Source organism: Bombina bombina, chromosome 3, assembly GCF_027579735.1.
Source record: "Bombina bombina isolate aBomBom1 chromosome 3, aBomBom1.pri, whole genome shotgun sequence".
NCBI classification, from domain to species: Eukaryota; Metazoa; Chordata; class Amphibia; order Anura; family Bombinatoridae; genus Bombina; species Bombina bombina.
Window position 1 is genome coordinate 501,852,186 of NC_069501.1, and position 22,190 is coordinate 501,874,375.

At 41.7% G+C, this 22,190-nt stretch overlaps 1 protein-coding gene across 1 annotated transcript in view; it reads left to right on the forward strand.

Annotated features, from left to right (window-relative positions):
• The window catches only part of LOC128653522 (alpha-1,3-mannosyl-glycoprotein 4-beta-N-acetylglucosaminyltransferase C), a 327,145-nt gene that overhangs the window by 127,572 nt on the left and 177,383 nt on the right, over nucleotides 1–22,190 (forward strand). The window contains exon 3 of the mRNA XM_053706871.1: nucleotides 8,666–8,816. Within this exon, the coding sequence (XP_053562846.1) occupies nucleotides 8,666–8,816 (151 nt within the window). The remainder of the gene's footprint in view (nucleotides 1–8,665; nucleotides 8,817–22,190) is intronic.

Sequence of the window (22,190 nt, forward strand, 5' to 3'; positions counted from 1 at the left end):
GGTTCAGGGTCCCTTCAAACATCAAAATCTAATTTCTCTGAAGCTGACTGCCTGGAAATTGAACGCTTGATTTTATCAAAACGTGGTTTTTCGGAGTCAGTAATTGATACCTTAGTACAGGCTAGGAAGCCTGTTACCAGAAAGATTTACCATAAAATATGGCGTAAATACCTATATTGGTGCGAATCCAAAGGTTACTCTTGGAGTAAGGTTAGGATTCCTAGGATACTGTCTTTTCTACAAGAAGGTCTAGAAAAGGGGTTGTCCGCCATTTCACTAAAGGGACAGATCTCAGCTCTGTCCATTCTGTTACACAAACGTCTGTCAGAGGTTCCAGACGTTCAGGCTTTTTGCCAGGCTTTGGCCAGGATTAAGCCTGTGTTTAAAACTGTTGCTCCGCCATGGAGTTTAAACCTAGTTCTTAACGTTTTACAGGGTGTTCCGTTTGAACCCCTTCATTCCATTGATATAAAATTGTTATCTTGGAAAGTTCTGTTCTTAATGGCTATTTCCTCGGCTCGTAGAGTCTCTGAGTTATCAGCCTTACATTGTGATTCTCCTTATCTGATTTTTCACTCGGATAAGGTAGTTCTGCGTACTAAACCTGGGTTCTTACCTAAGGTAGTCACTAACAGGAATATCAATCAAGAGATTGTTGTTCCATCATTGTGTCCAAATCCTTCTTCAAAGAAGGAACGTCTTCTGCACAATCTGGATGTAGTTCGTGCCCTAAAATTCTATTTACAGGCAACTAAAGACTTTCGACAAACGTCTTCCCTGTTTGTCGTTTATTCTGGTCAGAGGAGAGGTCAAAAAGCTTCTGCTACCTCTCTCTCTTTTTGGCTTCGTAGCATAATACGGTTAGCCTATGAGACTGCTGGACAGCAGCCTCCTGAAAGAATTACAGCTCATTCCACTAGAGCTGTGGCTTCCACTTGGGCCTTTAAGAATGAGGCCTCTGTTGAACAGATTTGCAAGGCTGCAACTTGGTCTTCACTTCATACTTTTTCCAAATTTTACAAATTTGACACTTTTGCTTCTTCGGAGGCTATTTTTGGGAGAAAGGTTCTTCAGGCAGTGGTTCCTTCTGTATAAAGATCCTGCCTGTCCCTCCCGTCATCCGTGTACTTTTGCTTTGGTATTGGTATCCCAGAAGTAATGATGACCCGTGGACTGATCACACTTAACAGGAGAAAACATAATTTATGCTTACCTGATAAATTCCTTTCTCCTGTAGTGTGATCAGTCCACGGGCCGCCCTGTTTTTTATGGCAGGTCTAAATTTTTAAAATATACTCCAGTCACCACTGCACCCTTTAGCTTCTCCTTTCTCCAACATAGGTGTGTCCGGTCCACGGCGTCATCCTTACTTGTGGGATATTCTCTTCCCCAACAGGAAATGGCAAAGAGCCCAGCAAAGCTGGTCACATGATCCCTCCTAGGCTCCGCCTACCCCAGTCATTCTCTTTGCCGTTGTACAGGCAACATCTCCACGGAGATGGCTTAGAGTTTTTTAGTGTTTAACTGTAGTTTTTATTATTCAATCAAGAGTTTGTTATTTTGAAATAGTGCTGGTATGTACTATTTACTCAGAAACAGAAAAGAGATGAAGATTTCTGTTTGTATGAGGAAAATGATTTTAGCAACCGTCACTAAAATCCATGGCTGTTCCACACAGGACTGTTGAGAGCAATTAACTTCAGTTGGGGGAACAGTGAGCAGTCTCTTGCTGCTTGAGGTATGACACATTCTAACAAGACGATGTAATGCTGGAAGCTGTCATTTTCCCTATGGGATCCGGTAAGCCATGTTTATTACGATCGTAAATAAGGGCTTCACAAGGGCTTATTAAGACTGTAGACTTTTTCTGGGCTAAATCGATCATATTACACATATTTAGCCTTGAGGAATCATTTAATCTGGGTATTTTTTGTAAAATAATATCGGCAGGCACTGTTTTAGACACTTTATTCTATAGGGGCTTTCCCTAATCATAGTCAGAGCCTCATTTTCGCGCCGGTATGGCGCACTTGTTTTTGAGAACAGCATGGCATGCAGCTGCATGTGTGTGGAGCTCTGATACATAGAAAAGTCTTTCTGAAGGCATCATTTGGTATCGTATTCCCCTTTGGGCTTGGTTGGGTCTCAGCAAAGCAGATTCCAGGGACTGTAAAGGGGTTAAATATAAAAACGGCTCCGGTTCCGTTATTTTAAGGGTTAAAGCTTCCAAATTTGGTGTGCAATACTTTTAAGGCTTTAAGACACTGTGGTGAAAATTTGGTGAATTTTGAACAATTCCTTCATGTTTTTTCGCAATTGCAGTAATAAAGTGTGTTCAGTTTAAAATTTAAAGTGACAGTAACGGTTTTATTTTAAAACGTTTTTTGTACTTGGTTATCAAGTGTATGCCTGTTTTACATGTCTGAACTACCAGATAGACTGTGTTCTGAATGTGGGGAAGCCAGAATTCCCATTCATTTAAATAAATGTGATTTATGTGACAATGACAATGATGCCCAAGATGATTCCTCAAGTGAGGGGAGTAAGCATGGTACTGCATCATTCCCTCCTTCGTCTACACGAGTCTTGCCCACTCAGGAGGCCCCTAGTACATCTAGCGCGCCAATACTCCTTACTATGCAACAATTAACGGCTGTAATGGATTATTCTGTCAAAAACATTTTAGCCAAAATGAACACTTATCAGCGTAAGCGCGACTGCTCTGGTTTAGATACTGAAGAGCATGACGACGCTGATAATAATATTTCTGAAGGGCCCATAACCCAGTCTGATGGGGCCAGGGAGGTTTTGTCTGAGGGAGAAATTACTGATTCAGGGAACATTTCTCAACAAGCTGAACCTGATGTGATTACATTTAAATTTAAGTTGGAACATCTCCGCATTCTGCTTAAGGAGGTATTATCCACTCTGGATGATTGTGACAAGTTGGTCATCCCAGAGAAACTATGTAAAATGGACAAGTTCCTAGAGGTGCCGGGGCTCCCAGAAGCTTTTCCTATACCCAAGCGGGTGGCGGACATTGTTAATAAAGAATGGGAAAGGCCCGGTATTCCTTTCGTCCCTCCCCCCATATTTAAAATATTGTTTCCTATGGTCGACCCCAGAAAGGACTTATGGCAGACAGTCCCCAAGGTCGAGGGAGCGGTTTCCACTGTAAACAAACGCACCACTATACCCATAGGGGATAGTTGTGCTTTCAAAGATCCTATGGATAAAAAATTAGAAGGTTTGCTTAAAAAGATGTTTGTTCAGCAGGGTTACCTTCTACAACCAATTTCATGCATTGTCCCTGTCGCTACAGCCGCATGTTTCTGGTTCGATGAGCTAATAAAGGCGGTCGATAGTGATTCTCCTCCTTATGAGGAGATTATGGACAGAATCAATGCTCTCAAATTGGCTAATTCTTTCACCCTAGACGCCACTTTGCAATTGGCGAGGTTAGCGGCTAAGAATTCTGGGTTTGCTATTGTGGCGCGCAGAGCGCTTTGGTTAAAATCTTGGTCGGCTGCTGCATCTTCCAAGAACAAGCTACTTAACATTCCTTTCAAGGGGAAAACGCTGTTTGGCCCTGACTTGAAAGAGATTATCTCTGATATCACTGGGGGTAAGGGCCACGCCCTTCCTCAGGATCGGCCTTTCAAGGCAAAAAATAAACCTAATTTTCGTCCCTTTCGTAGAAACGGACCAGCCCAAAGTGCTACGTCCTCTAAGCAAGAGGGTAATACTTCTCAAGCCAAGCCAGCTTGGAGACCAATGCATGGCTGGAACAAGGGAAAGCAGGCCAAGAAACCTGCCACTGCTACCAAGACAGCATGAAATGTTGGCCCCCGATCCGGGATCGGATCTGGTGGGGGGCAGACTACCTCTCTTCGCTCAGGCTTGGGCAAGAGATGTTCTGGATCCTTGGGCGCTAGAAATAGTCTCCCAAGGTTATCTTCTGGAATTCAAGGGGCTTCCCCCGAGGGGGAGATTCCACAGGTCTCAGTTGTCTTCAGACCACATAAAAAGACAGGCATTCTTACATTGTGTAGAAGACCTGTTAAAAATGGGAGTGATTCATCCTGTTCCATTAAGAGAACAAGGGATGGGGTTCTACTCCATTCTGTTCATAGTTCCCAAAAAAGAGGGAACGTTCAGACCAATCTTAGATCTCAAGATCTTAAACAAGTTTCTCAAGGTTCCATCGTTCAAGATGGAAACCATTCGAACTATTCTTCCTTCCATCCAGGAAGGTCAATTCATGACCACGGTGGATTTAAAGGATGCGTATCTACATATTCCTATCCACAAGGAACATCATCGGTTCCTAAGGTTCGCATTCCTGGACAAGCATTACCAGTTCGTGGCGCTTCCTTTCGGATTAGCCACTGCTCCAAGGATTTTCACAAAGGTACTAGGGTCCCTTCTAGCTGTGCTAAGACCAAGGGGCATTGCTGTAGTACCTTACTTGGACGACATTCTGATTCAAGCGTCGTCCCTTCCTCAAGCAAAGGCTCACACGGACATTGTCCTGGCCTTTCTCAGATGAACGCGGAAAAGAGTTCTCTATCTCCGTCAACAAGGGTTCCCTTCTTGGGAACAATAATAGACTCCTTAGAAATGAGGATTTTTCTGACAGAGGCCAGAAATACAAAACTTCTAGACTCTTGTCGGATACTTCATTCTGTTCCTCTTCCTTCCATAGCTCAGTGCATGGAAGTAATCGGGTTGATGGTAGCGGCAATGGACATAGTTCCTTTTGCGCGCATTCATCTAATACCATTACAACTGTGCATGCTCAGTCAGTGGAATGGGGACTATACAGACTTGTCTCCGAAGATACAAGTAAATCAGAGGACCAGAGACTCACTCCGTTGGTGGCTGTCCCTGGACAACCTTAGTCACAAGGGATGACATTCCGCAGACCAGAGTGGGTCATTGTCACGACCGACGCCAGTCTGATGGGCTGGGGCGCGGTCTGGGGATCCCTGAAAGCTCAGGGTCTTTGGTCTCGGGAAGAATCTCTTCTACCGATAAATTCTCTGGAACTGAGAGCGATATTCAATGCTCTCAAGGCTTGGCCTCAGCTAGCGAGGGCCAAGTTCATACGGTTTCAATCAGACAACATGACAACTGTTGCGTACATCAACCATCAGGGGGGAACAAGGAGTTCCCTAGCGATGGAAGAAGTGACCAGAATCATTCTATGGGCGGAGTCTCACTCCTGCCACCTGTCTGCTATCCACATCCCAGGAGTGGAATATTGGGAAGCGGATTTTCTGAGTCGTCAGACATTCCATCCGGGGGAGTGGGAACTCCATCCGGAAATCTTTGCCCAAGTCACTCAGCTGTGGGGCATTCCAGACATGGATCTGATGGCCTCTCGTCAGAACTTCAAAGTTCCTTGCTACGGGTCCAGATCCAGGGATCCCAAGGCGGCTCTAGTGGATGCACTAGTAGCACCTTGGACCTTCAAACTAGCTTATGTGTTCCCGCCGTTTCCTCTCATCCCCAGGCTGGTAGCCAGGATCAATCAGGAGAGGGCGTCGGTGATCTTGATAGCTCCTGCGTGGCCACGCAGGACTTGGTATGCAGATCTGGTGAATATGTCATCGGCTCCACCTTGGAAGCTACCTTTGAGACGAGACCTGCTTGTTCAGGGTCCGTTCGAACATCCGAATCTGGTTTCACTCCAGCTGACTGCTTGGAGATTGAACGCTTGATCTTATCGAAGCGAGGATTCTCAGATTCTGTTATCGATACTCTTGTCCAGGCCAGAAAGCCTGTAACTAGAAAGATTTACCACAAAATTTGGAAAAAATATATCTGTTGGTGTGAATCTAAAGGATTCCCTTGGGACAAGGTTAAGATTCCTCAGATTCTATCCTTCCTTCAAGAAGGATTGGAAAAAGGATTATCTGCAAGTTCCCTGAAGGGACAGATTTCTGCCTTGTCTGTGTTACTTCACAAAAAGCTGGCAGCTGTGCCAGATGTTCAAGCCTTTGTTCAGGCTCTGGTTAGAATTAAGCCTGTTTACAAACCTTTGACTCCTCCTTGGAGTCTCAATTTAGTTCTTTCAGTTCTTCAGGGGGTTCCGTTTGAACCCTTACATTCCGTTGATATTAAGTTATTATCTTGGAAAGTTTTGTTTTTAGTTGCAATTTCTTCTGCTAGAAGAGTTTCAGAATTATCTGCTCTGCAGTGTTCTCCTCCTTATCTGGTGTTCCATGCAGATAAGGTGGTTTTACGTACTAAACCTGGTTTTCTTCCAAAAGTTGTTTCTAACAAAAACATTAACCAGGAGCTTATCGTACCTTCTCTGTGTCCGAAACCAGTTTCAAAGAAGGAACGTTTGTTGCACAATTTGGATGTTGTTCGCGCTCTAAAATTCTATTTAGATGCTACAAAGGATTTTAGACAAACATCTTCCTTGTTTGTTGTTTATTCCGGTAAAAGGAGAGGTCAAAAAGGAACTTCTACCTCTCTCTCTCTTTTGGATTAAAAGCATCATCAGATTGGCTTACGAGACTGCCGGACGGCAGCCTCCCGAAAGAATCACAGCTCATTCCACTAGGGCTGTGGCTTCCACATGGGCCTTCAAGAACGAGGCTTCTGATGATCAGATATGTGGGGCAGCGACTTGGTCTTCACTGCACACTTTTACCAAATTTTACAAGTTTGATACTTTTGCTTCTTCTGAGGCTATTTTTGGGAGAAAGGTTTTGCAAGCCGTGGTGCCTTCCATTTAGGTGACCTGATTTGCTCCCTCCCTTCATCCGTGTCCTAAAGCTTTGGTATTGGTTCCCACAAGTAAGGATGACGCCGTGGACCGGACACACCTATGTTGGAGAAAACAGAATTTATGTTTACCTGATAAATTACTTTCTCCAACGGTGTGTCCGGTCCACGGCCCGCCCTGGTTTTTTTAATCAGGTCTGATAATTTATTTTCTTTAACTACAGTCACCACGGTACCATATGGTTTCTCCTATGCAAATATTCCTCCTTAACGTCGGTCGAATGACTGGGGTAGGCGGAGCCTAGGAGGGATCATGTGACCAGCTTTGCTGGGCTCTTTGCCATTTCCTGTTGGGGAAGAGAATATCCCACAAGTAAGGATGACGCCGTGGACCGGACACACCGTTGGAGAAAGTAATTTATCAGGTAAACATAAATTCTGTTTTCTCGTTGGTTCTTGGTCGAATGACTGGGTGTGACGTAGAGGGGAGGAGCTATATAGCAGCTCTGCTTGGGTGATCCTCTTGCACTTCCTGTTGGGGAGGAGTTAATATCCCAGAAGTAATGATGACCCGTGGACTGATCACACTACAGGAGAAGGGAATTTATCAGGTAAGCATAAATTATGTTTTTCGACAAACGTCTTCCCTGTTTGTCGTTTACTCTGGTCAGAGGAGAGGTCAAAAAGCTTCTGCTACCTCTCTCTCTTTTTGGCTTCGTAGCATAATACGTTTAGCTTATGAGACTGCTGGACAGCAGCCTCCTGAAAGAATTACAGCTCATTCCACTAGAGCTGTAGCTTCCACTTGGGCCTTTAAGAATGAGGCCTCTGTTGAACAGATTTGCAAGGCTGCAACTTGGTCTTCGCTTCATACTTTTTCCAAATTTTATAAATTTGACACTTTTGCTTCTTCGGAGGCTATTTTTGGGAGAAAGGTTCTTCAGGCAGTGGTTCCTTCCGCATAAAGATCCTGCCTGTCCCTCCCGTCATCCGTGTACTTTAGCTTTGGTATTGGTATCCCAGAAGTAATGATGACCCGTGGACTGACCACACTTAACAGGAGAAAACATAATTTATGCTTTCCTGATAAATTCCTTTCTCCTGTAGTGTGGTCAGTCCACGGCCCGCCCTGTTTTTTATGGCAGGTCTAAATTTTTAAATTATACTCCAGTCACCACTGCACCCTTTGGCTTCTCCTTTCTCGTTGGTTCTTGGTCGAATGACTGGGTGTGACGTAGAGGGGAGGAGCTATATAGCAGTTCTGCTTGGGTGATCCTCTTGCACTTCCTGTTGGGGAGGAGTTAATATCCCAGAAGTAATGATGACCCGTGGACTGACCACACTACAGGAGAAAGGAATTTATCAGGTAAGCATAAATTATGTTATATATATATACTCACACCTCAGAACCCTTCCCAGTCCTGTCCTTGTCATATACCATATCCCTTTAATTCTGCCACAAAATATTTTATCAATAAACCTTTTGTTTTGATAACTATTAAGTCTAAATATAACTTAAATCCATTATTTCTGTAGAATTTCCATGTGTTTTTGTTATGCAAACTAGCAAGCGATAATCATTTACTTCAGGTTTCAAAAAGCGCCAAGTTTCACAACTGTATTTTGGAATGCACTGAAGAGCAACACTTGACTCTCCCCTTGTAATGTGAGCATAATGAGGACGCTAATAGCACTCCCTGCACTATCTATTAAAAAGTATAGGACAAGATAAAAATATTTCTGCCACATCAAGATGCTCTGGTTAAAATTTTTAACCATTCACTTGTTATACCAGATTGTGTGTTTTTCTTTGCACATAGTCAAGTGCAAGATAAGACACCCTGAGCTATTGATTGTGCTCCACTTGTAAATTTTCCCTTTGTACGTATTTTAATGAGAATTTACTTTTTTTTTATTTCTTTTATAGATGGATGCAGAAAACTGTTTGAGTCGGACACTATCTCAGCAAGAGCTCCTTTCCACAGCGAATGCGCAGATATTTCAAGAGCTGTGGAATAGGTCCAGTCCCATCAGTACTTCTTACCTGAATCTTGCAGGATTCCCTTCTATTAATAAGAGTGAGTATAACATAAAACATATAGGGCCAGATTACAAGTGGCGTGCTGTCGCTGGACCGCGCTAACATTAGCCGGCAATTTGCTATTACAAAACCATGGTGAAGCTTGTAAGCCAGAGAAGGGTAAGCTTGGCTGACTTCGCTCGAGCGCAACCTAACTTTCAATGGAAATTGTGACCTGCTAAATAGCGCTGGTATTAAGTTATAGTTTGCGCTCAAGCGAAAGCTCAAACTGCACTAGAATTTCAGAAAGATAGACACTCCATAATCCAATCAAAAAGATATCCAAAAAGTTCAAATAGAATAAGACACTCACTGTACTTAGCATAAAATATAACTTTTAATCTCACCAATAAAAATCAGGTCGCATGACGTTTCGGGATCATTCCAGTTCCTTTTTTCGAACGCATAATGTGTCAAAAATCCACACAAAACAATATACCATCTCCCAACCCCATTACATTTTATACCTTCATTATCAGAGTATCTCTCATAGTGGCGCCTAAAACCCTCAGTGGCATGTATTCTGTGTCCCACGTTAGTGACGTCATCAGTGCATGATTCGCACTGACGCATCAGCTAGAAGGGAGTGTTACTGAATGACAGCTCGATAGTCAATCACATTCCATCCTGGCTGACCGGCTATTCTATGCTCTCTGAACTATAATCAGGAGCAGTGTATCAAGACACCATGGTGCCGATTTATCAAGTGTCTTGACATCGCTGAATGCCGACAGCATACGCTGTTGGCATTTAACATTGCACAAGCAGTTCTGGTGAACTGCTTGTGCAATGCCACCCCCTGCAGATTTGCGGCCGCTAGCAGGGGGTGTCATATACGATCGGGCAGATTGATGTCCGCCGCCTCAGAGGAGGCGTACAAGTTAAGGATCAGCAGTCTTAAGACCGCTGCTTCTTTACTGCGGTTTCAGCTGCATTGGGGCCGATTGACAGCTTGTTAAATCGGCCCCCATAACTATTGTATAAATATAACGGTTGCAAATCATATTTAACTAAGCAATTCACTAGTTAGAGAAACTTGATTAAAAACAATAATTAAATACATATATTCTACAACAATTTCATAATATATTATATACACCATAGAAGAGGAATGTATTATTAACTTTTGTGTGTCAAGGATTATGGTACAACATTTATTGGTTAAATGTTTTTCCCAAACATGCTAAAACAGCATATTTCTTGGCATATTCTTTTGGGGAGAAGAAGTTAATGCAGTCAAGTTATCTGAAGTCCTGAATTAGTGCTCCTCTGTAATTTGCTTGCGCACTAACTTTTTACTTTCATCTTGTAATACACACAGCCTAAGCTGTAAAGTGACAGCCGAGAGCTGCTGTTCCTGAGCTGCAGTCATCTGTCTTACCATATGACGGCAGATGTCAGATCGTTACAGACAGTGACACTATGTGTGTCAGTCTGTAACGATCAACTTCTTGTTTGGGATGGAGGTATGGGAGGGAAGGCACAAGGCTGGTGGGCATCAAAGAGGCGGAGGGAGTGGCCCTATGCTACAGAATCTTTTTTAAGGGAGGGCTGGGAAGCTCAAGCTAGGTAAAGGGGGAATTGGAAGTGGGGTGGCCCCTTAAATTAATTATTGCGGGGTGGAGGGATGTAGGGGGCACAAAAATGTACTAGTGTATAATTAGTGCGATCAACGGTCTGATAATCTACTGTCGTATGACAGTGAAACAAAATCACAGTGTTATAAAAACTCTAAATATAAATAACTAACAGATACAGATCGTTATAAAAAATCCCGATCAAAATAGGAAACAAATGAAATATTCCTAAATAGTGATAGTGATAACGTGATACAGTGTTGCCTTGGCAGCGAACACCCTAAATTAATAAGGTAATAAACCTGCAAGGCAATATAGGTGATAAGCACAGCAATGTGGTGGAATCATTAATAGATTCAATGATATAGTAAAATAGTTCCAATAATCAAAGTTCAAAATTTTACATAAATGGTGGGCATAATGTCCAAATCACAGTAGGCAGGCTCTTCTCCAAACGATCCCTGTTGGTGACCCAGGGGTGGATACTATATAGAAAAAAAGATAAAAGAAGGCGCCAACATAGTGCGGTTACCAATGAGATGGGACACGCTTAGCAAATATACCAAATACTCACAGGATGTAAGACACTTGAGAAGTGTCACAGGTGCCTCCTGGACTCTCAGAGTTGTCCAGCTAACTCCCACTCCACTGTGGTGGTAAGGTTCCGCTTATCTCTGCCAATATGGATGGCTCCGCTGGTGGTCCTGGCTCCTAGCCAATGTTCCAAAAGGACTCTCTTACGGTTTCCCCAAATCCAGATATCCAATTCAGATCCGTGCTCTCCGATGGGGAGTAATACAGCAAGGCAAAAGGTGGTTTGTAAAGTGATGACAAACTACAATATTGCCAATATAGATGTCAAAAAAAGAGAAAAGAAAGTTCGTGGCTGCAGTTATAAAATCAATAAGACTTTATTTACACAACGTTTCTCGGTCTGTACGTGACCGTTTCCTCAGGTGCATAAGTGTATAATGAAACACATGAAAACCACGAACTTATAACAAATAGTACAGCGTCTCCAAATGCATACTGCGCATGTACGTGGGTGTGTCCCCATGCTGGGAGTTCCATTGGCGTAAACTATCCAATAAGGTGCTTGTAATTACACACCTCCATAGTTACGAGTGTAATGGGAAATTACCCAGTGCGGTATTAACAAATAGCCCGCACAGTTTAAAAAGCAGCAATGGGCTCTGATAATCTAAAAATACAATATGTAGATATTATAAAAAAGGGAATTATAAAACTAAAAAATATATCTATAAAATATATATATATTAACTACCAGATCGGGCACACCCACTGGCGTTGTATGTAAAAATTCTATTACCATGTTTGTGAAGTACTAAACTTTTCACATAATCTGTTCACATACGGATGATTGATTTCATATATAAAGGTTATTACAAGTGAAATACAAACTATGAACAATATAACATATATGTAAAAAATATATACAAAATGTTGGAAAAATATATATAATTTATCTCCCCAATGATACGGTTAATTCCACAGTTGCACGTGTAAAAATGAACATTAAACCACAGTGTTGGAAATATCCAAATTATTTAACGTGATCAAAGAGAATAATTCATGAATCAACTTTTCTAGGATAGATGCAAAGGACTTGGAACCACGTCCAACCTGACTGTCTAATTGTCAGGAGTTATAATAAATGCATTTGTTCATTTATAGACAATTTATAGTAATGTGTCTATATTTAAATGGGGTTTCTTCTGTTAAGTGTGATCAGTCCACGGGTCATCATTACTTCTGGGATATTACTCCTCCCCAACAGGAAGTGCAAGAGGATTCACCCAGCAGAGCTGCATATAGCTCCTCCCCTCTACGTCACTCCCAGTCATTCTCTTGCACCCAACGACTAGATAGGATGTGTGAGAGGACTATGGTGATTTTATTTAGTTTTATTTCTTCAATCAAAAGTTTGTTATTTTTTAATAGCACCGGAGTGTGTTATTCCTTCTCTGGTAGAATTTGAAGAAGAATCTACCAGAGTTTTTACTATGATTTTAGCCGGAGTAGTTAAGATCATATTGCTGTTTCTCGGCCATCTGAGGAGAGGTAAACTTCAGATCAGGGGACAGCGGGCAGGTTAATCTGCAAAGAGGTATGTAGCAGTTTTTATTTTCTGACAATGGAATTGATGAGAAAATCCTGCCATACCGATATAATATCATGTATGTATATTTTACATTTGAGTATTCTGGGGAATGGTACTTCACTGGAATTACACTGTGTATATAAACTTTAGCCTATTTGCAAGCAACAGGCTTTTTATTAATTTATGTTAAACGTTTTTGCTGGAATGTAAAATCGTTTTCATTTTCTGAGGTACTGGGTGAATAAATGTTTGGGCACTATTTTTCCACTTGGCAGTTGCTTGATCTAATTCTGACAGTTTACTGATCTCTCTCACTGCTGTGTGTGAGGGGGAGGGGCCTTTTTTGGCGCTTTTGCTACGCATCAAAAATTTCAGTCAGAAGCTCATTGTTTTTTCCTGCATGTTCCGGTTCATCTCTACAGAACTCAGGGGTCTTCAAAGCTTGTTTAAGGGAAGTAAACTTCACAACAGAGCTGTGAGATTGTAGTTGACTGTGATAAAAAACGTTTATTCTTAAAAAATTTTAGGCCATCAGGGTTAGTTATTCTTTGCTAATGGGAACAAGCCTTTGCTAAAATTGTGTTTTGTTTTACAAAGTTTGATGCTGTAACCTTTTCAGTTTATTGATTTCAACTGTCATATATCTTTCTGTGCTTCTTAGGCACAGTACGTTTTGCATTGCATTTTACTTGTATAATATTTCCAAGTTGCAAGTTTAGTTGCTAGTGTGTTAAACATGTCTGATTCAGAGGATGAGACCTGTACTATTTGTACTAACGCCAAAGTGGAGCCCAATAGAAATTTATGTACTAACTGTATTGATGCTACTTTAAATAAAAGTCAATCTGTACAAATTGAACAAATTTCACCAAACAACGAGGGGAGAGTTATGCCGACTAACTCGCCTCACGTGACAGTACCTACATCTCCCGCTCAGGAGGTGCGAGATATTGTGGCGCCCAGTACATCTGGGCGGCCATTTCAAATAACATTACAAGATATGGCTACTGTTATGACTGAGGTTTTGGCTAAATTACCAGAGCTAAGAGGCAAGCGTGATCACTCTGGGGTGAGAACAGAGTGCGCTGATAATGCTAGGGCCATGTCAGATACTGCGTCACAATTTGCAGAACATGAGGACGGAGAGCTTCATTCTGCGGCTGACGGTTCTGATCCAAACAGATTGGATTCAGATATTTCAAATTTTAAATTTAAGCTGGAAAACCTCTGTGTATTACTAGGGGAGGTGTTAGCGGCTCTGAATGATTGTAACACAGTTGCAATACCAGAGAAAATGTGTAGGTTGGATAAATATTTTGCTGTACCAACAAGTACTGACGTTTTTCCTATACCTAAGAGACTAACTGAAATTATTACTAAGGAGTGGGATAGACCCGGTGTGCCGTTCTCACCCCCTCCGATATTTAGAAAGATGTTTCCAATAGACACCACCACACGGGACTTATGGTAAACGGTCCCTAAGGTGGAGGGAGCAGTTTCTACTTTAGCTAAGCGTACCACTATCCCGGTAGAGGATAGCTGTGCCTTTTCAGATCCAATGGATAAAAAGTTAGAGGGTTACCTTAAGAAAATGTTTGTTCAACAAGGTTTTATATTGCAACCCCTTGCATGCATTGCGCCGGTCACGGCTGCAGCGGCATTCTGGATTGAGTCTCTGGAAGAGAACCTTAGTTCAGCTACTCTGGACGACATTTCGGACAGGCTTAGAATCCTAAGCTAGCTAATTCATTCATTTCGGAAGCCGTAGTACATTTAACTAAACTTACGGCTAAGAATTCCGGATTCGCCATTCAGGCGCGCAGAGCACTGTGGCTAAAATCCTGGTCAGCTGATGTAACTTCTAAGTCCAAATTACTTAATATACCTTTCAAAGGGCAGACCTTATTTGGGCCCGGTTTGAAAGAAATTATCGCTGACATTACAGGAGGTAAGGGCCACGCCCTGCCTCAAGACAGAGCCAAACCTAAGGCTAGACAGTCTAATTTTCGTTCCTTTCTGAATTTCAAAGCAGGAGCAGCATCAACTTCCACTGCTCCAAAAAAAGAAGGATCTGTTACTCGCTACAGACAAGGCTGGAGACCTAACCAGTCCTGGAACAAGGGCAAGCAGGCCAGGAAACCTGCTGCTGCCCCTAAAACAGCATGAATTGAGGGCCCCCGATCCGGGATCGGATCTAGTGGGGGGCAGACTTTCTCTCTTCGCCCAGGCTTGGGCAAGAGATGTCCAGGATCCCTGGGCGCTAGAGATAATATCTCAGGGATACCTTCTGGACTTCAAATACTCTCCTCCAAGAGAGAGATTTCATCTGTCAAGGTTGTCAACAAACCAAACAAAGAAAGAAGCGTTTCTACGCTGCGTACAAGAACTTTTGTTAATGGGAGTAATCCATCCAGTTCCACGGTCGGAACAGGGACAAGGGTTTTACTCAAATCTGTTTGTGGTTCCCAAAAAAGAGGGAACTTTCAGACCAATCCTGGATTTAAAGATCCTAAACAAATTCCTAAGAGTTCCATCGTTCAAAATGGAGACTATTCGGACAATTTTACCCATGATCCAAGAAGGTCAGTACATGACCACAGTGGATTTAAAGGATGCTTACCTTCACATACCGATTCACAAAGATCATTACCGGTATCTAAGGTTTGCCTTTCTAGACAGGCATTACCAGTTTGTAGCTCTTCCATTCGGATTGGCTACAGCTCCAAGAATCTTCACAAAGGTTCTGGGTGCTCTTCTGGCGGTACTAAGACCGCGGGGAATCTCGGTAGCTCCGTACCTAGACGACATTCTGATACAAGCTTCAAGCTTTCAAACTGCCAAGTCTCATACAGAGTTAGTACTGGCTTTTCTAAGGTCACATGGATGGAAGGTGAACGAAAAGAAAAGTTCACTCGTTCCACTCACAAGAGTTCCCTTCCTGGGGACTCTTATAGATTCTGTAGAAATGAAGATTTACCTGACAGAGGACAGGTTAACAAGACTTCAAAGTGCTTGCCGCACCCTTCATTCCATTCAACACCCGTCAGTGGCTCAATGCATGGAGGTAATCGGCTTAATGGTAGTGGCAATGGACATAGTACCCTTTGCTCGCTTACACCTCAGACCACTGCAACTGTGCATGCTAAGTCAGTGGAATGGGGATTACTCAGACTTGTCCCCTTCTCTGAATCTGGATCAAGAGACCAGAAATTCTCTTCTATGGTGGCTTTCTCGGCCACATCTGTCCAGGGGGATGCCATTCAGCAGACCAGACTGGACAATTGTAACAACAGACGCCAGCCTTCTAGGTTGGGGTGCCGTCTGGAATTCTCTGAAGGCTCAGGGACAATGGAGTCAGGAGGAGAGTCTCCTGCCAATAAACATTCTGGAATTGAGAGCAGTTCTCAATGCCCTCCTGGCTTGGCCCCAGTTGACAACTCGGGGGTTCATCAGGTTTCAGTCGGACAACATCACGACGGTAGCTTACATCAACCATCAGGGAGGGACAAGAAGCTCCCTAGCAATGATGGAAGTATCAAAGATAATTCGCTGGGCAGAGTCTCACTCTTGCCACCTGTCAGCAATCCACATTCCGGGAGTGGAGAACTGGGAGGCGGATTTCTTAAGTCGTCAGACTTTTCATCCGGGGGAGTGGGAACTTCATCCGGAGGTCTTTGCCCAAATACTTCGACGTTGGGGCAAACCAGAGATAGATCTCATGGCGTCTCGGCAGAATGCCAAGCTTCCTCGTTACGGGTCCAGATCCAGGGATCCAGGAGCAGTCCTGATAGATGCCCTGACAGCACCTTGGGACTTCAGGATGGCTTATGTGTTTCCACCCTTCCCGTTGCTTCCTCGATTGATTGCCAGAATCAAACAGGAGAGAGCATCAGTGATTCTAATAGCACCTGCATGGCCACGCAGGACTTGGTATGCAGACCTGGTGGACATGTCATCCTGTCCACCTTGGTCTCTACCTCTGAAACAGGACCTCCTGATACAGGGTCCTTTCAAACATCAAAATCTAACTTTTCTGAAGCTGACTGCTTGGAAATTGAACGTTTGATTTTATCAAGACGTGGGTTTTCTGAGTCAGTTATTGACACCTTAATACAGGCTAGGAAGCCTGTCACCAGAAGGATTTACCATAAGATATGGCGTAAATACCTATATTGGTGTGAATCCAAAGATTACTCTTGGAGTAAGGTTAGGGTTCCTAGGATATTGTCTTTTCTACAAGAAGGTTTAGAAAAGGGTTTATCTGCTAGTTCATTAAAGGGACAGATCTCAGCTCTGTCCATTCTGTTACACAAACGTCTGTCAGAAGTGCCAGACGTTCAAGCTTTTTGTCAGGCTTTGGCTAGGATTAAGCCTGTGTTTAAAACTGTTGCTCCGCCATGGAGTTTAAACCTTGTTCTTAACGTTTTACAGGGCGTTCCGTTTGAACCCCTCCATTCCATTGATATAAAGTTGTTATCTTGGAAAGTTCTATTTTTAATGGCTATTTCCTCGGCTCGAAGAGTCTCTGAGTTATCAGCCTTACATTGTGATTCTCCTTATTTGATTTTTCATTCGGATAAGGTAGTTCTGCGTACTAAACCTGGGTTCTTACCTAAGGTAGTCACTAACAGGAATATCAATCAAGAGATTGTTGTTCCTTCTTTGTGTCCAAATCCTTCTTCGAAGAAGGAAAGTCTACTGCACAATCTGGACGTAGTTCGTGCCCTAAAATTTTACTTACAGGCAACTAAGGAATTTCGACAAACGTCTTCTCTGTTTGTCGTTTACTCTGGTCAGAGGAGAGGTCAAAAGGCTTCTGCTACCTCTCTTTCCTTTTGGCTTCGTAGCATAATACGTTTAGCTTATGAGACTGCTGGACAGCAGCCTCCTGAAAGAATTACAGCTCATTCTACTAGAGCTGTGGCTTCCACTTGGGCCTTCAAGAATGAGGCCTCTGTTGAACAGATTTGCAAGGCTGCAACTTGGTCTTCGCTTCATACTTTTTCCAAATTTTACAAATTTGACACTTTTGCTTCCTCGGAGGCTATTTTTGGGAGAAAGGTTCTTCAGGCAGTGGTTCCTTCTGTATAAAGAGCCTGCCTATCCCTCCCGTCATCCGTGTACTTTTGCTTTGGTATTGGTATCCCAGAAGTAATGATGACCCGTGGACTGATCACACTTAACAGAAGAAAACATAATTTATGCTTACCTGATAAATTCCTTTCTTCTGTAGTGTGATCAGTCCACGGCCCGCCCTGTTTTTTAAGGCAGGTAAATATTTTTTAAATTATCCTCCAGTCACCACTACACCCTTGGTTTCTCCTTTCTCGTTGGTCGAATGACTGGGAGTGACGTAGAGGGGAGGAGCTATATGCAGCTCTGCTGGGTGAATCCTCTTGCACTTCCTGTTGGGGAGGAGTAATATCCCAGAAGTAATGATGACCCGTGGACTGATCACACTACAGAAGAAAGGAATTTATCAGGTAAGCATAAATTATGTTACCTAGACTAAAACTAATTTCACTAAAATTGTGGTACACAACGTGACATTCATATAAAAAAGTAAAAATAATAAAAATAACGATATAATATATATCACAATACATTAAATTGTAATACCAAATATACATATGGATGCTATCAGGAGTCAGGAACAGAGCCCTACATGTCTAGATAACAAATGACCTAGGAATAGGAAGATATATACTCAAGTTTACTATAAGTGGATTGTAATTTATCACTTAGTGATGTTCAGCCATACTCATAATAAAGTGCTTAAAATTCTAGTATACTTGTCTAACTAGCAATATACCTTCTGTATTGAATGAAAAAATTCAAAATCAGGCTAGATAGTAATCTCACATCGATGAACAATGGATATAAACAATAGAGTTCTAACATATCTAACAGTGTAATAATATCGGTAGGGGGCCTATATACGAGGGTAGGTGTATGGGGCCTATATTAAACTAAATACAGAGAGACTAATAGTTGATCAATTAATTAAAGGCAGCCATATCAATATTAGCGTTTAGGCCACCAGGAGACAGGGTGCGCATCTTCCAGATCCAAAAAGTCTCCCTTTGTCTTAAATGCAAATATCTGTTCCTACCCCATTTGGGGTTCACTTGTTCTAGAGGGAATATGCTAAACCCATTAGATGTATTAGTATGGCATATATTAGCATGCCTAGGGACACTATGATTGGCAATGTTTTTACTAATATTCCTTAGATGTTCACCCCATCTTTTTTTAAGGGGTCTCGAGGTCCTACCCACGTACTGGACCCCACAGCTGCATTCTAGCAAATAAACTACAAAGGCCGAATCACATGTAAAGTGTGTTTTGATATGAAATTTTTCCTTACTAGTATAAGATACAAATTCAGTTCTCTTGCTATTGGTGTGTTGGCATAATCCACAATTAGCTCTATTACACTTAAAAAAACCTGGTTTGTCTAGGATCTTATTGCCTCTTTTACTAATTGGTTTACTCGTCAGTAATCTTTTCTTCATTACAATTTTACTCGGGGCTAGTAGATTTTTCAACGTGGGAGCTCGTCTAAAAGTACAGACAGGTGTTTTTCCTATACTCTCCCTCAGCAAAGGATCCCCTGTCAAAATGTGCCAGTGTTTACCTAAAATATTTTTAATTTTGTTATGGTTGTTGTTGAATTGTGTTATAAATCTGACTTTCTCACTCCCCTTAGTAGATCCTCCAATAGGTATAGTCTCCTTGTTCTTGACAAAGAAATCTTCTCTGCATTTATTTCTTGCTCTCTTATAGCTAGTCTCAATAAGATCTGTAGGGTAGTGTTTCTCAACAAACCTTTTCTTTAAAATATTGGCTTGTATATCGTAACTGTCTAAATCTGTGCAATTCCTGCGAATTCTACAGAATTGGTTGTAAGGGATATTATTCTTCCAAGGTAGGTGGTGGTTGCTTTTATAGTTCAAATAACTGTTAGCATCCACCGACTTAAAAAAAGTTTTGGTAGAGATGTTACCTACACTGTCCCATGTTAAAATGAGATCCAGAAATTCTATACTAATCACATCTATTTTAGAGGTAAATTCCAGGCCTAATGAATTATTATTTAAACTATCCACAAATTTCTGAGCCAATGAAATATCCCCCTCCCAGATGAACAGAAGGTCGTCTATGAAACGGCCATAGAAGACCAGGTTCGCCCCATATGAGGACGGATATATATACTGTTCCTCAAAATATCCCATAAAGAGATTAGCAAAACTGGGGGCGAACCTGGTCCCCATGGCCGTTCCCCTGATCTGCAAATAAAATTTCTCCTGATATACGAAGTAGTTGTTTTTTAATACAAAAGATATACATTCCAATAGAAAATCCCTTTGCTTGACTGGCATGTAGATGTCTCTCTCCAGATAATATTGGATGGCTTGAATTCCCAGATGGTGTGCAATATTGGAATAAAGGGCAGAGACATCACAGGTCAGCCATACCAAGTTTCTCCCCTCTTTATTTATATGGGATAACTTATATATTAAGTCTGGTGTATCTTTTATGTAGGATTTTAAAGTGATCACAGATTTTTTTAAAAAGGAATCCACATATTCGGATAAATTACAGGTTAGATTATCGATTCCTGATATGATGGGCCTCCCCGGAGGGTCCACCATACTCTTGTGAATCTTTGGGAGGTGATAGTAATATGCCAAATTGGGTGCATAGGGTATTAGATAGTCTCTCTCTTTCTTTGTAAGTATTCCCTCTAACAAGCCCGCATCGACCATTTTGATCAAATTAGTTAGAAATTTTGCTGTGGGATTGAATGTTAATAATTTATAATAATCTGTGTCTAAAAGTATACGGTCAGCTTCTTTGATATAATCTTGAATATTCTGGATTACTATCCCCCCCCCCCTTGTCAGCTTGTCTAATTGCCAAATTTTTATTGGCTGCTAGTCTAGATAAAGCTGTTAGTTCATAAGTATTCAAATTAGGATTCTTAATATTTTTTTCAGAAAGTTTGCCAAATTCTTCCAGTACTAGATTTTGAAATATTTCTAGACTAGTTCCTGTGCAAGGGGGATTAAAGTTGGATTTAGGGGTCAAATCAGAATGTAAATAATTCTCAAATAATTCATCACATAATGTCTCAGGCTCAAAATAGATAATATCTGTCAAGGGCCTTTCTGTCATTTCATTCGTTAGAATTGGTGCATGGCCAGTACCTTTAAGCTTCTTGTCACAGAAATATCTTTGGATTGACAATTTTCGCACAAATTTGTTTAAATCTACAAATAATTCGAACAAATTGTGATTTTTAGAGGGACAGAAAGAGAGCCCTCTATTCAGAACTCCCACCTCCTCATTGGTTAAAACATGGTCAGATAAATTAAAGATGTTCTCCCTCATTCGTTTAAATTTCTCCTTTTGGGATGACTTAGCTCTCCCTCTGCTGCCACGTTGGCGTATGATCTTTTTTTCGGGGTAGTTGTTGCAATCTCTCTTTCTGGGCCTCTCTCTAGCTGTTTTAATCGTATCGGTGTGTGTCTTACCTGCGGGGAGTTGTAGGGTAATCCCTTGTGTGCGATAAGATCTATATTGTTGGTGACCAAATTCGTTTTGGTGATCCCTATTAGACCAATGTCTCCAATCTCTATTAAACTCGTTTTTAGGCGTAATATAATTACGTTATAAACAGAACTATAATTATACGCCTAAAAACGAGTTTAATAGAGATTGGAGACATTGGTCTAATAGGGATCACCAAAACGAATTTGGTCACCAACAATATAGATCTTATCGATTCTCAGACAACACAAGGGATCCGAATACATATACACCTAGAAATAACCACCATAATGAAGCTAGAAACCATATGGCAAACAATAGTAATTATACACAAAGACAAGAGAGGGAACCCATGAGTAGTCCACAGGTTTTTCATCAGGCACAGAGATTACCCTACAACTCCTCGCAGGTAAGACACACATTCAATCCCACAGCAATCCCACATTCAATCCCACAGCAAAATTTCTAACTAATTTGATCAAAATGGTCGATGCGGGCTTGTTAGAGGGAATACTTACAAAGAAAGAGAGAGACTATCTAATACCCTATGCACCCAATTTGGCATATTACTATCACCCCCCAAAGATTCACAAGAGTATGGTGGACCCTCCGGGGAGGCCCATCATATCAGGAATCGATAATCTAACCTGTAATTTATCCGAATATGTGGATTCCTTTTTAAAAAAATCTGTGATCACTTTAAAATCCTACAGAAACACTACCCTACAGATCTTATTGAGACTAGCTATAAGAGAGCAAGAAATAAATGCAGAGAAGATTTCTTTGTCAAGAACAAGGAGACTATACCTATTGGAGGATCTACTAAGGGGAGTGAGAAAGTCAGATTTATAACACAATTCAACAACAACCATAACAAAATTAAAAATATTTTAGGTAAACACTGGCACATTTTGACAGGGGATCCTTTGCTGAGGGAGAGTATAGGAAAAACACCTGTCTGTACTTTTAGACGAGCTCCCACGTTGAAAAATCTACTAGCCCCGAGTAAAATTGTAATGAAGAAAAGATTACTGACGAGTAAACCAATTAGTAAAAGAGGCAATAAGATCCTAGACAAACCAGGTTTTTTTAAGTGTAATAGAGCTAATTGTGGATTATG